This window comes from Pristiophorus japonicus, chromosome 5 (assembly GCF_044704955.1).
Source record: "Pristiophorus japonicus isolate sPriJap1 chromosome 5, sPriJap1.hap1, whole genome shotgun sequence".
NCBI lineage: Eukaryota > Metazoa > Chordata > Chondrichthyes > Pristiophoridae > Pristiophorus > Pristiophorus japonicus.
This window is the reverse complement of record NC_091981.1, coordinates 206,733,644-206,749,423: the sequence shown is the minus strand read 5'-3', so window position 1 is coordinate 206,749,423 and position 15,780 is coordinate 206,733,644. Positions and strand designations below refer to the sequence as shown.

Genomic DNA, 15,780 nt, shown 5'->3' with positions numbered 1-15,780 from the left:
ACCTACTCAATCGTTCCTCATACGTCAATCCCCTCATCCCCGGGATCAACCTAGTGAACCTTCTCTGAACTGCCTCCACAGCAAGTATATTCTCTCGTGAACATGGAAACCAAAACTGCACACAGTATTCCAGGTGTGGCCTCATCAATACCCTGTACAGCTGTAACAAGACTTCCCTGCTTTTATACTCCATCCCCATTACAATAAAGGCCAAGATTCCATTGGCCTTCCTCATCACTTGCTGTACCTGCATACTATCCTTTTGCGTTTCATGCACAATTACCCCCAGGTAACGCTGTACTGCAGCACTTTGCAATCTTTCTCCATTTAAATAATAACTTGCTCTTTGATTTTTTTTCTTCCAAAGTGCATGACAATTTTGCTCTTGATTATTGATTCCATCAATTTTCTAATTATTGATCTCCAGCAAGTGGGTCTGGTAGTTGCCAGATGTGGTTACCCCATCATTGTTGAATATGGGAACTGTATGGATAGGATTTCCGCTTTGGCTGCAATCAAGAAATTGTGCCCAAAATGTTCTTGAAATTGCACTGGTTAGGTTGCACTTCAATTTTCCACAAAAAATCATTTACATAATCACAAATGTAAAATCTTCCATGAATCAGTGGAATCGGGCAGTGTAATAGAACGTAATCATTTCTTTTTTTTTTGTTTCCATTAAAAAATAGTAATTGATATATTTAAAGGTGGTAACCTGATGCAGTTTTATTAATACAGCTAAAATGGGTTTATCACCAAAAATAAACACTTTTAGTAAGGGTGCCCAGTCCTCTGCCTGTGAGTAAGCTGATTTAAAATAACTGAAAATTATTTTTTAAAAACTATGCTGAACTATTAGTTTCATTGATGTACATTAGTCAGTTTCTTAGTAAATTAAATATTTTTTGATATGAAAAAACTTTTACGCGCCTAAGAAAATGAGCGCAATTTGAAAAGCCTTCCCGACCCAGCGCAATCCCGCAATTTCGACCTGGTGGCGAGGCCAATTGTGGGTGGGGCCTGATTCAGGCAAATTGAATCATGAAACAGTGTAAAAGTTCAGCTGATTCCATCCGGATTGTGCTAATATTACTGGCGTAAACAAGTGGAAACTCCATCTGAATGTTTTCCTTTGGGTAGTTGACATTCATATCATTGTGAAGAATGTTTTTATAAATTAGTGTACAGCAACAGAAATAGTGCACTGGTAAATCAAAAAAGAGAGATCTGATGACAGATCAACAGTCATCAAATTTCCTCATTGCTTCCCCCCAAAAAAATCCACCACAGTTTGGGTACACTGGTTTTAAAACACATGTTGTGTTTAAAACACAACTCTACTCATTGGAATTCAGAAGAATGAGAGGTGATCTTATCGAAATGTAGGAGATTATGAGGGGGCTTGACAAGGTGGATGCAGAGAGGATGTTTCCATTAATGGGGGAAACTAGAACTAGGGGGCATAATCTTAGAATAAGGGGCCGCCTATTTAAAACTGAGATGAGGAGGAATTTCTTCTCTCAGAGGGTTGTACATCTGTGGAATTCGTTGCCTCAGAGCTGTGGAAGCTGGGACATTGAATAAATTTAAGACAGAGATAGACAGTTTCTTAACCAATAAGGGAATAAGGGGTTATTGGGAGCGGGCAGGGAAGTGGACCTGAGTCCATGATCGGATCAGCCATGATCGTATTAAATGGCGGAGCAGGCTCGAAGGGCCTTATGGCCTACTCCTGCTCCTATTTCTTATGTGCTTATATTTAAGGTGGAGATAGACAGATTTTTGAGCGATAAGGGAATAAAGGGTTATGGCGAGTGGGCAGGGAAGTGGAGCTGAGTCCATGAACAGATCAGCCATGATATTAAATGGTAGAGCAGGCTCGAGGGGCCAGCTGGTCGACTCCTGCTCCTATTTCTTATGTTTTAATTTTTTTTAATTTTAACATCCCACGTGACCAAAATCCACCTGTTTTCTTGGGTTAAAATTATCCACACATGTCTTTGCCTTGCTTTTCTACTAATATTGACTCTCACCTTCCCTGTGAGCTTCTTTTTTACCATTGACCCAATTTTACAAAATGGCCATCCTGGTATGGAGCCTCATTCGCCAGAATTTGCATTCACTCCCTATAATTTTCCATCCATTGAAAGGAATGAATGGAAAGTAATATGCGGTACATATGCTCTCCCAACAGACGAAGTTCTGCATCTGGAGTGTGATATTGTTAAAGGCAAAACTTCTTATTTCCTAGTTTCTATGGGCCACACACTAACTGCAACAATATTCTCTCAAAAGGTCTTTCCAGCTTGCTTTGAAGTAGAAGCTAAGAACCTCCTGGTTCATCCTTGTAGTGTCTCTGCACCTTGTTACAAACTCACACGAGGCATGTATATATCAGACACGGTCACTCTGTGATGTTCACTTTATTCCCAGGACCAAAGAGTGCTGACCCTGGGTGGGACCTCTCCTTTTATACTTGGAAACCCAGGTGAGGAGTGTCTCCCGCAAGCTCACCCCGTGGTCAGAGTGTGCATTTCAAGGGTACAGGTACAGTGTGCATGAGATCCAGTTGCATAACTATTGTCATTGCAAGATGGTGAAATACATGACATCACCTCCCCCCTTAAGTCTTTTAGTTTCAAAGGTTAATAAGTCTATCGGGTGGTCAACGTTCTCTTGTGGAGCGCCGCAGTTGTGGCTCTGGTGGCTGAGCCTCAGCACGCATCTCTGTCACTTGAGGTGATTCCGGCCTGGCCGCAGCGACTGTGTATGCTGAGGGCTGTCTTTGTTGCTCGTATGTTGGCAGTGGTGTGGGTGCTATCTCATCATGCTCTTCTTCCGGTTCCTCCATGTCCATGCTGAACCTTGTCTTTACTTGGTCCAAGTGTTTGCGGCATATCTGCCCATTGTTTAGTCTGACCACCATGATCTTGTTTCCTTCTTTGCCAATTACAATGCCCTCAAGCCATTTGGGTCCCAAAGCATGGTTAAGAACAAATACCGGGTCATCTATTTCTATACACCTCCCCCTTGAGCCTCGATCATGGAGCTCGGTTTGGGACTGGCGCTTGCCCTCAACAATGTCTGCCAGGGCTGGGTGAATGAGGGGCAGCCGCGTCTTGAGCGTGCGTTTCATGAGGAGTTCCACTGGCGAGACTCCCATGAGCGAGTGCTTCCGGGACCTGTAGGCCAGCAGGAGGCGCGATAGGCAGTACTGAAGGGAGGGTCCTTGGATGCGCAGCATGCCCTGCTTTATGACTTGGACTGCCCGTTCCGCCTGGCCATTGGAAGCCGGCTTGAACGCCGCTGTCCGGACGTGCTTGATCCCATTGCCCGACATAAACTCCTGGAATTCATGGCTGGTAAAACAGGGGCCATTGTCGCTGACCAGGATGTCCGGCAAGCCGTGGGTCGTGAAAACCGTACGCAGACTCTCCACAGTGATGGATGTCGTGCACGAGTTCAATATGATGTACTCGATCCACTTCGAGTATGCATCGACAACGATCAGGAACATTTTTCCCATGAACGGGCCCGCACAGTCTACGTGAATACGTGACCATGGCCTGGTGCGGCCTCCCTGGGGTCATCGCCCAGCTGGGCACACGTCGTGCACCTGCGAACCCAGTGTTCCAGGTCTGAGTCAATCACCAGCCACCATACATGTGACCGGGCAATGGCCTTCATTAATACGATGCCAGGGTGCTCGCTGTGGAGTTCTCTGATGAACGCTTCCCTTCCTTTCTGGGGCATGACTACCCGGCTGCCCCATAACAGGCAGTCGGCTTGGATGGAGAGTTCATCCATCCGTCTCTGAAATGGCCTGACTTCCTCGGAGCACGCCCTGTGTGTGGGCGCCCAATTCCCAGTCAGGACACATTTCTTTATCATGGATAGGAGGGAGTCCCTGTTGGTCCAGAGTTTGATCTGTCGGGCTGTGATGGGGGAGCCCGCAGTGTCAAAAGCCTCAATGGCCATGACCATCCCTGCGCTCTGCTCCTACGCCCCCTTGGTGGTGGCCAGTGGGAGTGTGCTGAGTGCGTCAGCGCAATTTTCGGTGCCTGGCCGGTGCCATATGGTGTAGTCATACGCAGCCAGCGTGAGGGCCCATCGGCGAGCTGACGCGTTAGCATTGACAGCCTTGCTGTCGGACAACAGAGATGTTAACGCCTTGTGGTCCGTCCCTAGCTCGAACTGTCTACCGAAAAGGTACTGGTGCATCTTTTTCACACCGTACACACACGCGAGTGCCTCCTTCTCGACCATGCCGTATCCACGCTCTGCCTGGGAGAGCGACCTGGAGGCGTAAGCCACCGGTTGGAGTCGGCTGTCATCGTTACCCTGCTGCAATACTCTCCCAACCCCGTAGCATGTTAAAAACAGTTTTTTACAGGGGTCATACAAAGTCAACAGTTTGTCGGAACACAGCAGGTTCCTCACCTTATTGAAAGCTCGTTCTTCACAATCCCCCCAAAACCATTCACAACCGTTACGGAGGAGCATGTGTAACGGCTCCAACAATGTGCTTAAGTTCGGCAGAAAGTTCCCAAAATAGTTCAAAAGTCCCAGGAATGATCGCAACTCCGATGTGTTGCCGGGCCTGGGCGCCCGGCGAATCGCCTCAGTTGTTGATTCAGTGGGCTGGATCCCGTCTGTGGCAAACCTCCTGTCCAGGAACTCGAACTCTGGGGCCAAAAACACGCACTTGGCCTTTTTCAGCCGCAAGCCTACCCGACCCAATCAGCGTAGCACCTCCTCCAGGTTGCGGAGGTGTTCCTCAGTGTCTCGACCTGTTATAAGGATGTCGTCTTGGAATCCGATCGTTCCAGGGATGGACTTGAGGAAGCTTTCCATGTTTCGCTGAAAGATAGCCGCTGCCGAACGAATGCCAAACAGGCACCTGTTGTAGACAAATAATCCTTTGTGCATCTGGTCAGAAGCTTGGAATCTTCCACCAATTCCTGAGTCATGTAGGCCAAAATGAGGTCCAGCTTCGTGAACAGCTTTCCACCTGCCAGCCTTGCAAAGAGGTCCTCTGCTCTCGGAGACGGGTCTTGCAGTGACACTCGGCTGATGGTGGCTCTGTAGTCGCCACAAATCCTAACCGAACCATGAGGATGGGAACAATGGGACTTGCCCAGTCGCTGAATTCAATGGGCGAAATTATGCCCTCTCTGAGCAGCCTGTCCAGTTCACTTTCAATTTTCTCACGCATCACGTATGGCACCGCTCTGGCTTTGTGGTGCACTGGTCTGGCGTCCGGAGTGATGTGTATCACTACTTTAGTGCCCTTGAATGCACCGACACCGGGTTGAAATAGTGACTCGAATTTTTGCAAGTCCTGCGAGCATGAACTTCGCTCCACGGATGAAATGGCGTGCACATCCCCCCATTTCCAATTCATCTCAGCTAGCCAACTCCTCTCAAAAAGCGTGGGACCATTTCCCGGAACAAACCAGAGTGGCAGCCGGTTCTGTAATCCATTACGCGTTACCACCAAGTTTGCACTGCCCAGCACTGGGATGATCTCTTTGGTGTACGTACGTAGCTGCGTCTCAATGCGTTCCAGTTTGGGCCTGCTAGCTCTGTGTGGTCATAGTCTCTCAAATTGTTGGGCACTCATGAGTGACTGGCTAGCTCCTGTATCCAGCTCCATGTGCACAGGGATGCCATTCAATAAGACTTTCATCATCATGGGAGGCGTTTTAGTGTATGAGCTGTGGACGTCAGCCACATGAACTCTCTGAACTTCAGAATCCATGGTTGTTCCCCAGGCCTCATCCTGCATTGCAGACCCCTCGTCTGGTTCCTCTGTCTTGCAGACTAGCCTCGCTGCTGCCTTTTTGCACATCCTGGCCAAGTGCCCACTGACATTACAAATCCTACAGGTATAAAGCTGGAACCTGCAGCTTTTGGCAGTGTGTCTACCCCCACACCTCCAGCATGAGCTGAGATTGCTGTTAACAAAAGGACTATTCACAGGCATTCCTCTCTGATGGCCCTTTTGGCTGTTTCTAAGCACTCTGAATGGTCCCATCACGGGATGCATTGTTCCTCGTGATGGCGTGAATTGCCGATCCTCTTTCCATTGTCCCTGTTGCAGGTCCACCCTGGAGCTTGTTGCTGCCTGGGCGGTGTCGAATTGCCCTTGACTGCCTGGGCGGTGTCGAATTGCCCTTGACTGCCTGCAGGGTTCTAAATCACTTTTACAATATTAACTCCCTGGTTCATCACAACGTTAAAACCAGGGCTGCGTGCGTAAATTAGCTTGGTCTCCTCTTCCCCTGCCATAAAGGTCTGAGCTATCAACGCCGCCCCTTCTAAAGTCAGGTCCTTGGTCTTTATAAGCTTCCTGAAAATGCCGGCATGATTAATGCCCTCGATGAAAAAGTGCCTCAACATCTCCCCCCTGCAGGCATCAGAGAACTTACAGAGACTGGCCAAACGCCGCAGTTCTGCCACGAAGTCCGAGACGTTTTGACCCTCCCGACACCGATGTGTGTAGAACCGGTGCCAGGCCATGTGTACACTACTTGTCGGCTTGAGATGCTCACTGATCAGCTGGCTGAGCTCTTCGAAGGACTTGTCCGCTGGCTTTTGGGGTGCGAGCAGGTCTTTCATCAGCGCATACGTCTGTGGACCACAGCTGGTCAGTAGATGTGTCCTCCGCTTGTCAGCCGCTGTCTCTTCCAGCCAGTCCTTTGTGACAAAGCTCTGCTGGAGTCTTTCCACAAAGTCGTCCCAGTCCTCACCCACACAGTAACGTTCCTCTGTGCCACCGGTGGCCTTCCTCGTGGTTCGGTGATTCCCGTTTCTCGTCGCCAGATGTAGTGTCTCTGCACCTTGTTACAAACTCACATGAGGCATGGATATATCAGACACGGTCACTGTGTGACCTTCACTTTATTCCCAGGACCAAAGAGTGGGACCTCCCCTTTTATACCTGGAAACCCAGGTGAGAGTGTCTCCTGCAAGCTCATCCCGTGGTCAGGGTGTGCATTTCAAGGGTACAGGTACAGTATGCATGAGTTACAGTTACATAACTATTGTCATTGCAAGATGGTGAAATACATGACAATCCTGGCTCTTCCCTAGATTGGTACAGGTGAGATCAGGAACTCAGCAAAATGAGGTGACTGTGTGTACAAATCATCATATTCTGTGGTGTGGTGCATTGGTGTTCAAATGTATCCATCCATACTTATATAAATGTTTTGAAAGTAACCACCACACCCAACACCACACTTTGTATAAAACACCAATAAAAAAACAAGAGAACAACGTTAAAACAAAAGTATAGAGAAAGATATGTTGACCTTTAGATACCCTGGAGAGGTTATTGAGATAACAAGGAGGTGCCTAGCAGCTGCTAATCTAGTGAAACTTCTAGCAATAATTAATTGGGCTCACAGCCAATTTAACAAAGCGAGTTTCTGAGCAGTATCTTAAAAGGATATGCCAGCCCAGCAGCTAAACATTACAACTGTACTCCGTACTGCCCATTAATTAAGCCTTCAGTTAATATTTCCTCATTTTTTTAAAAAAAGAGATTCATGTTTTCTTAAGGCTTTTTCTTCTTTGAGGTCTCTTTGCATTAGATCTATTTGAAAGAGTAGGTAGGTGAATTTCGTCCCGGTCATTCTCAATCTGAACCCAGTTACTGGCTGATACACAAAAAGGGTTTGTGGTATTTTATGTTCCCTCCCTCTCCTCAGAGAGGTACATGGGGCCCAAACTTGGTGGCTTTACTGCCCACTGCCGCCGAGTTTTTTGGGTGGTCTCCCCTCGCTGCCATTTTCGTGGAGGCCTCCCGCCGGCAGGAGGGGAGTACCGCTGGGGACCGCCCGCTGACGCGCAAGGTGCGTAAGTGTCCTCCCGCCCGCTGAGTTGCCAGATTGGTGCGGGCGGGAGTCAGCAGTAGCAGGGGGAAGGGCCGCTGTGTGAAGGCAGGTCTAACCCCAACGGTAAGTAAGAAGAGCTTCAAAAAAAAAGTTAGTGAACTTCTTTTAAGAATTTCTTTTTCAGCGATTTATGTGTATGGGGTCCCCTGAAGGTCTTCCAGTGGGTTTTTTTTTGTGAAAACTTTTATTACTCTGCACTCCCACCGCCTTGGGCCCGACTCAATCCTTGGCGGCACTTTGGCGAGGATTGCATTTGCCGCCGAAATTGGGAGCTCCCGCCCGCTGTCGCCCAGATTCACGGCCTAAGTCGTTTTTTTGCTGCCGGGCGGTCTTTCAAGGATTTTTTCACAAAACTCCCGCCCAAAGTACCATCAGGTATCTCGGCGGTCCTTTAGGTGGAACTTGGCTACCACCAAGTTCGGGCCCATAGCCTTCTATCAGTCCTATCCTCCAGGGTATTATCATGGGCATGAACCCACATCCTACCACTTTTTATCATTTAAGCTCCAGAGTGCTATACCATACCGTCGCCTTTGTAGTTCTGTTTGCATTTTATTACTCAGTCTAAAATGCATAGCAAGAATAACAACAACTTTTAGATACATGCTTATAAATCCGCCTTTTACATTGGTGTCTCATTCATTTTAAAATACAAGAATCAAGAATGGTGTGCTAAAATACTGCAAAATTCTTTCACCAAGTTAAATATAATCTTACAATTACTGTACAAACATGAAATGGTTTTGGAAATCAAAGACATGTTAGTAGTATCTTTATAGGATTTCCACTCCCCTCTCCCTTCCCAATGGACGCGGCAGAATATTGTCCAGTTTTAGTAAATGGCAATGCCTCAAATGTAAAATTCTCATCCTTGTGTTCAAATGACTTCATGACCTCAGCCCTGCCTAACTTCCTACAGCCCTACAACCCTCCGAGAACTCTGTGTTCCTCCAACTCTGGCCTTTTGCGCATCCCTGACTTCCTTTGTCCCATCACTGGCGGTCGTGAATTCAACTGTCTGGATCCCAAGCTCTGTAATTCCCTCGCTTATCCTCTCCATCTCTCTTTCGCCCTTAAAACCTACCTCTTCGACCAAGCTTTTCTTCACCTGTCGTAAAGTCTCCTTCTTAGGCTTGGTGTCAATTTATTCTGATTACGCTCTTGTGAAGCACCTTGGTACGTTTAGACACTATATAAATACAAGCTGTTGTAGTCTGACAATGGTCTTGACTGTTGATCAAAGGGGCATGTCATCGTAAATGCACGTGAACATTTTTTGAATAATTATCTTTCTACTTTCTGCTGATATTTATTTAATTAAGCCTACATTTTCTACGTCAGCAAATACAACTGCCACCTTCCCTAGTGCACCTGTACTCCAGACTCCTACCATTATCACAAAGTCATGAACATAAAATTCCACAAGTATTGCAACATTTCTACAAATATTGTTGCAATACAACTGCAACAATTTGCTGAATGTCAGCCCCTTCTTTGCAATCTATAAATGTTAAACCATTATTTTGCTTCGGTCTTTACCTGATTACTTTTCCAACTCAAAAGACAGACAACTAATTAGCAGTGATTTAACTTCAGTGGGAGACTAGTTTGTTGCAATATCTATGAAGGAAAATAGTCCCCATTTCCCAAAAAAGTAAATACAAAGCAATATTTCTCTTTTCAGCAAGAAAAATCTGCAGGGTTTATTTACACTTGAGACAGCTAAAGTTCTCTAGAAGCATTGTAAGTATTCAAAGGGTCACAAGTCATACTCCCATAAACTAAGAAAAGCACATCAGTATCTGACAGGTTAACAAAAACAAAAGAATGCACATGCAGAAAGTCAGTGTCAATTTTTAAACAGAGCCCATGTACTGATGTGCAAGGTTTCACATGGATTACAGAAAATAATAGAATTAGTATTTATTAATAAAAAATACAATGATTCTGTATGTGGCTTTTGGCACGGTGACAGCACCAAAGTTAAAAGGAGAGGAGGAAAAAGAATGAGCTAATTGCTAAAATTTGCATTTTAAAGTAATTAAAATATTCAAAATGTAATTGACAATAGAGAGGTAAATGTTTTTCAACACTGACGCTGTTAGATGAACCCTTTTTCTCTTTTCGCACGTAAGCATTCCTCACTGTCCCTGCACATCAAATATTTACTTATGCTCTGTAATCCCCTTACTTTTTGATTACCTGAAGATATAATCTTCATTAGAGTCCCCATAGTCCTTCACAGGGGTCTAAAGGCATTGCAAATATATGTGGAAAATGTGCAAATATCTGAAGCCAATTTTCATTTCAACTATAAGCCCCAGTCCATGTAATTAAGTGCATTATTGACAGCTGGTACGGTAGTAGCATGGAAAACATCCCTTTCTGTGCTAATCCTTGTCCACTGTTTTAGCAGCAACTATAACTAACCAAACCAATATAATTGTATCTTTTTTTTTACATGCAACACACTTATTGCGTCTTATATTTCACCTGCAAGGTGCCAGTAATTAGTTCTAGATCATCCTGCAATATATAATCTAGCAATGACACAGAAAAAAATCTTATCTACAAACTAGACAAGCCAGTTTGTGCTTTGGGGAAGAAAAGGGACTAAAACATTCATAAAATACAGGCCTAGAAATTGGGTTCCTTCGCGCCTCCTGTTATCACCTTCGAGGGCGATAACAGGGTGCTAACCATGTTTCGACCAGGCGCGACGATAACATCGACTCTTGCCATATTCGGCTGGAGGTTTGCAGCAGCGGTGTGGCGTTGCACCCCGATCTCCTTCGCTTGGAGATCGTGATGACATCGTCGTGCGCATCGCCCCGGTAGCGCTCCAGACCCGAACTTGTGTTCTGTCCCCTGCAGCATTGCTGGGCGAAAACACCGGCAGCTGGAGGGGGCGTTTATCGGATGTTTCGGGGCTCATACTTAAAGGTGAGGTGGCCAAGGTAAGTAATAAAAAAATTTACCTTCTCTCTTTCAAGTTTCTGACCAGTCTTCTTTGCCCGCAATCGACCAGCCCAGCAGTCTGCTCGAGTGCATCAGGCTGATAGGGCTGGATCACGGCTGCCGTTGGGGAGAAGGTACGCTTTTTTTTGCAGAGTCTGCAGAGGGAAGGAGCTTTTCAACGCGGCAGTGCTGCACGGCCCAGTGCTCCATTTACCGCCCCACCTGCTGTCAACTGTGCTCCAGGAAGAAAGTGGAACGCCTGATTTAGCGCTCCACTTTCTTCCTGGAATGCTCCCCCTGAATTTTTTTCAAAAGATCCCGCCGCTAATTTTTTCTATTTTTAAAAGTTAACGCCCAAATGTTCTCTGCATAATTTCTGTGTAGCTAGGCAACCACTAGATGTCACCTTATTTAACCAATATCATTCGTTCTTGAGTTTCTGTTTTTTTTAGATGGTGGCTGTATTTCTCCAATGTTATATAAAATAAACCACAAATGGCCTCTGACTTGCTGGAGTCTTGTGCTCAGTGGGTCAAAACCCCACTAGTACGGTGTTCTAGGGGCATTCGATGGTGGGGAGGGGTTTTGCGCAGTTATACTCCACCATCTTAACTTTCAGTTATCAGTACTTCAAATGAATTAATTCAGACCATTTCTTCTATCATTGTTTGTTTGTTAGCTAATTTATTCAGCCACATTGAATTACGCATTATCAATAGTTCTAAACTGATGTAAATAATTCAACTGTAACGAGTGTATTATGTGATATGTAGAATATTAGGAACTCATTAGAATGCACAATAACTCAAGAATAGCCATGGAAGCAGTATAGCCTCTATACTCGACTCAATTCCATTTTACTGACGTGGCTACAGAATTTGCGCATACCTGCCCTTTGACACTGCATTATTTTTTCACACACTCCATCGCCATTTTCTAGCAGAGCTTTGGTTGTCTGGATCATCTGGGAAAAAGGAAGAAAAAAGAAACACAAAGTATATTAATATATTGCTACCTGTATTTCAATTCACTATATAGCAATTTAAGGGCCAATTTTAAACTACCCCTGCCCGGCAGGATCAGTGCGAATAAGATGCAGGAGGTTGATGCCATCAGGAAGCGTGCCACATTTTAGCCGCGGGCCTAACTACAGCTCGCAGTCTCCAGCCCATCAGCAAAATCTGGCGGCAGCAAGAATGCAGGAGAAAGATTTGCAGGGCTATGGGGAAAGAGCAGGGGAGTGAAATTAATTGGATAGCTCTTTCAAAGAGCCGTCACAAGCCCGAGGGGCTGAATGAGCTCCTTCTGTGCTGTAACATTGTATGATTCTGATGCAGGCCCAGGTAAGTTATTTGTAAACCTTTTTTTTTGAAAGGTTCCTTGTGGGCCAAGAGGAGCAGGAGTGCTGCGAATAACAAGACATGAGGGAAGTCCTTGATTAGATCGAGGAAGCTATAATCTCCCACAATTAGCAGCTTTCAATCCCTTGCAATGGGCCAGACAAACAGGCTGCGAATAACATGATGATGGGGAAGTCTTTGATTAGCTATCACTCTCCCACAATAGTTAGACTAAAAAGAATACGAACAAGATGAGGCAAGATATAAAACAGTACTAGAATAAAAATAGAAAATGCTGGAAATCTTAGCGGGTCAGGCAGCATCTTTGGAGAGAAACAGAGATAACGTTTCAGGTCCATGACTCTTCGGCAGAACTGGCGAAAGTTCAAAATAAACAGATTCTTCAGGGGAGGGGAGGAAAGAACAAAAGGGAAGGTCTGTGATAGGGTGAATGACCTGTTTTTATTTCAAATTCCAGCATCCGCAGTATTTTACTTTTGAAACAGTACAAGAAGTTCCATTTAAAGAAGGCAGAGCAGGAAGAGACTCCTGATGACAGCATTCCTCCCAGTGGAGCCTGTTAGTATCGTGTCAGTTGTATTAATCCCTGTATCTTATGCTTTCCTAGTGAGTCAGCTTGTTGACTCTGTGACTGCTGTGTGTGTTCTTCGAAAGCTATTAATAAAATACACCTGTTACACACCATATTGGTTGTGTCTCCTTTGGATCTTACAGACATCATCCCCTTCTCCCAATTGTCTATTTGATGATACTCCCCATGAATTGCTACTTAGTGAGCTGTATTCCATTTGGTATCAGTCAATTATTTTATATTCTGCTTTAATGGTCAACACTTGAGATTTTTTTCGAATCCTTCATCCATATTTTATTGTTCCCTGCATCCTTACTGTGTTAAAAATCAGACTCACTGCATCATCTCTTATTGAAACCCATCAGTTGTCGTGGTGCACATTGGTACCAACGACATAGGTAAAAAAAAAGAGATGAGGTCCTACGAGACGAATTTAAGGAGCTAGGAGCTAAATTAAAAAGTAGGACCTCAAAAGTAGTAATCTCGGGATTGCTACCAGTGCCACATGCTAGTCAGAGTAGGAATCACAGGATAGCACAGATGAATACGTGGCTTGAGCAGTGGTGCAACAGGGAGGGATTCAAATTCGTGGGGCATTGGAACAGGTTCTGGGGGAGGTGGGACCAGTACAAACTGGACGGTCTGCACTTGGGCAGGACCGGAACCAATGTCCTAGGGGGAGTGTTTGCTAGTGCTGTTGGGGAGGAGTTAAACTAATATGGCAGGGGGATGGGAACCAATACAGGGAGACAGAGGGAAACAAAAAGGAGACAAAAACAAAAGACAGAAAAGAGATGAATAAAAGTGGAGGACAGAGAAACCAAAGGCAAGAAACAAAAATGGCCACTGAATATAAAAGGGCTGCAGGAGGGGTCAAAACTAAAAATCATGGTTTAAAAACTAGGATGAAAACACTCTACCTAAATGCACGCAGCATTCGAAATAAAGTAAATGAGTTGACGGCACAAATCATTACAAATGGGTATGATTTGGTGGCCATTACAGAAACATGGTTGCAAGGTGGCCAAGACTGGGAATTAAACATACAGGGGTATCTGATGATTCAGAAAGATAGGCAAGAAGGGAAAGGAGGTGGGGTAGCTCTGTTAATAAAAGATGATATCAGGACAGTTGTGAGGGATGATATTGGCTCCAATGAACAAAATGTTGAATCATTGTGGGTGGAGATTAGAGATAGTAAGGGGAAAAAGTCACTGGTCGGCGTAGTTTATAGGCCCCCAAATAATAACTTCACGGTGGGGCGGGCAATAATCAAGGGAATAATGGAGGCATGTGAAAAAGGAACGGCAGTAGTCATGGGGGATTTTAACCTACATATCGATTGGTCAAATCAAATCGCACGGGGTAGCCTGGAGGAGGAATTCATAGAATGCACACGGGATTGTTTCTTAGAACAGTATGTTACAGAACCTACAAGGGAGCAAGCTATCTTAGATCTGGTCCTGTGTAATGAGACAGGAATAATAAACGATCTCCTAGTAAAAAATCCTCTCGGAATGAGTGATCACAATATGGTTGAATTTGTAATACAGATTGAGGATGAGGAAGTTGTGTCAGAAACGAGCGTACTATGCTTAAACAAAAGGGACTACAGTGGGATGAGGGCAGAGTTGGCTAAAGTAGACTGGAAACAAGGACTAAACGGTGGCACAATTGAGGAACAGTGGAGGATTTTTAAGGAGCTCTTTCATAGTGCGCAACAAAAATATATTCCAGTGAAAAAGAAGGGCAGCAAGAGAAGGGATTACCAGCTGTGGATAACCAAGGAAATAAAGGAAAGTATCAAATCAAAGACCAATGCGTATAAGGTGGCCAAGGTTAGTGGGAAACGAGAGGATTGGGAAAATTTTAAGCAACAGCAAAGAATGACTAAAAAAGCAATAAAGAAAGGGAAGATAGATTACGAAGGTAAACTTGCGCAAAACATAAAAACAGATAGTAAAAGCTTTTACAGATATATAAAACGGAAAAGAGTGACTAAAGTAAATGTTGGTCCCTTAGAAGATGAAAAGGGGGATTTAATAATGGGAAATGTGGAAATGGCTGAGACCTTAAACAATTATTTTGCTTCCGTCTTCACAGTGGAAGACACAAAAACAATGCCAAAATTTGCAGGCCACAGGAATGTGGGAAGGGAGGACCTTGAGACAATCACTATCACTAGGGGGGGTAGTGCTGGACAGGCTAATGGGACTGAAGGTAGACAAGTCCCCTGGTCCTGATGAAATGCATCCCAGGGTATTAAAAGAGATGGCGGAAGTTATAGCAGATGCATTCGTTATAATCTACCAAAATTCTCTGGACTCTGGGGAGGTACCAGCGGATTGGAAAGCAGCTAATGTAACGCCTCTGTTTAAAAAAAGGGGGCAGGCAAAAGGCAGGTAACTATAGGCCAGTTAGTTTAACATCTGTAGTGGGGAAAATGCTTGAAACTATCATTAAGGAAGAAATAGCGGGACATCTAGATAGGAATAGTGCAATCAAGCAGACGCAACATGGATTCATGAAGGGGAAATCATGTTTAACTAATTTACTGGAATTCTTTGAGGATATTACGAGCATGGTGGATAGAGGTGTACCGATGGATGTGGTGTATTTAGATTTCCATAAGGCATTCGATAAGGTGCCACACAAAAGGTTACTGCAGAAGATAAAGGTACGCGGAGTCAGAGGAAATGTATTAGCATGGATAGAGAATTGGCTGGCGAACAGAAAGCAGAGAGTCGGGATGAATGGGTCCTTTTCCGGTTGGAAATCAGTGGTTAGTGGTGTGCCACAGGGATCAGTGCTGGGACCACAACTGTTTACAATATACATAGATGACCTGGAAGAGGGGACAGAGTGTAGTGTAACAAAATTTGCAGATGACACTAAGATTAGTGGGAAAGCGGGTTGTGTAGAGGACTCAGAGAGGCTGCAAAGAGATTTGGATAGGTTAAGCGAATGGGCTAAGGTTTGGCAGATGGAA

General features: G+C 45.0%; 1 protein-coding gene across 3 annotated transcripts in view; it reads right to left on the bottom strand.

Annotated features, from left to right (window-relative positions):
* The window catches only part of LOC139264573 (inactive phospholipase C-like protein 2), a 462,803-nt gene that overhangs the window by 58,022 nt on the left and 389,001 nt on the right, over positions 1-15,780 (bottom strand). For all 3 annotated transcript variants that reach the window (XM_070881252.1, XM_070881254.1, XM_070881255.1), the window contains one exon: positions 11,748-11,823. In XM_070881252.1, the coding sequence (XP_070737353.1) occupies positions 11,748-11,823 (76 nt within the window). The remainder of the gene's footprint in view (positions 1-11,747; positions 11,824-15,780) is intronic.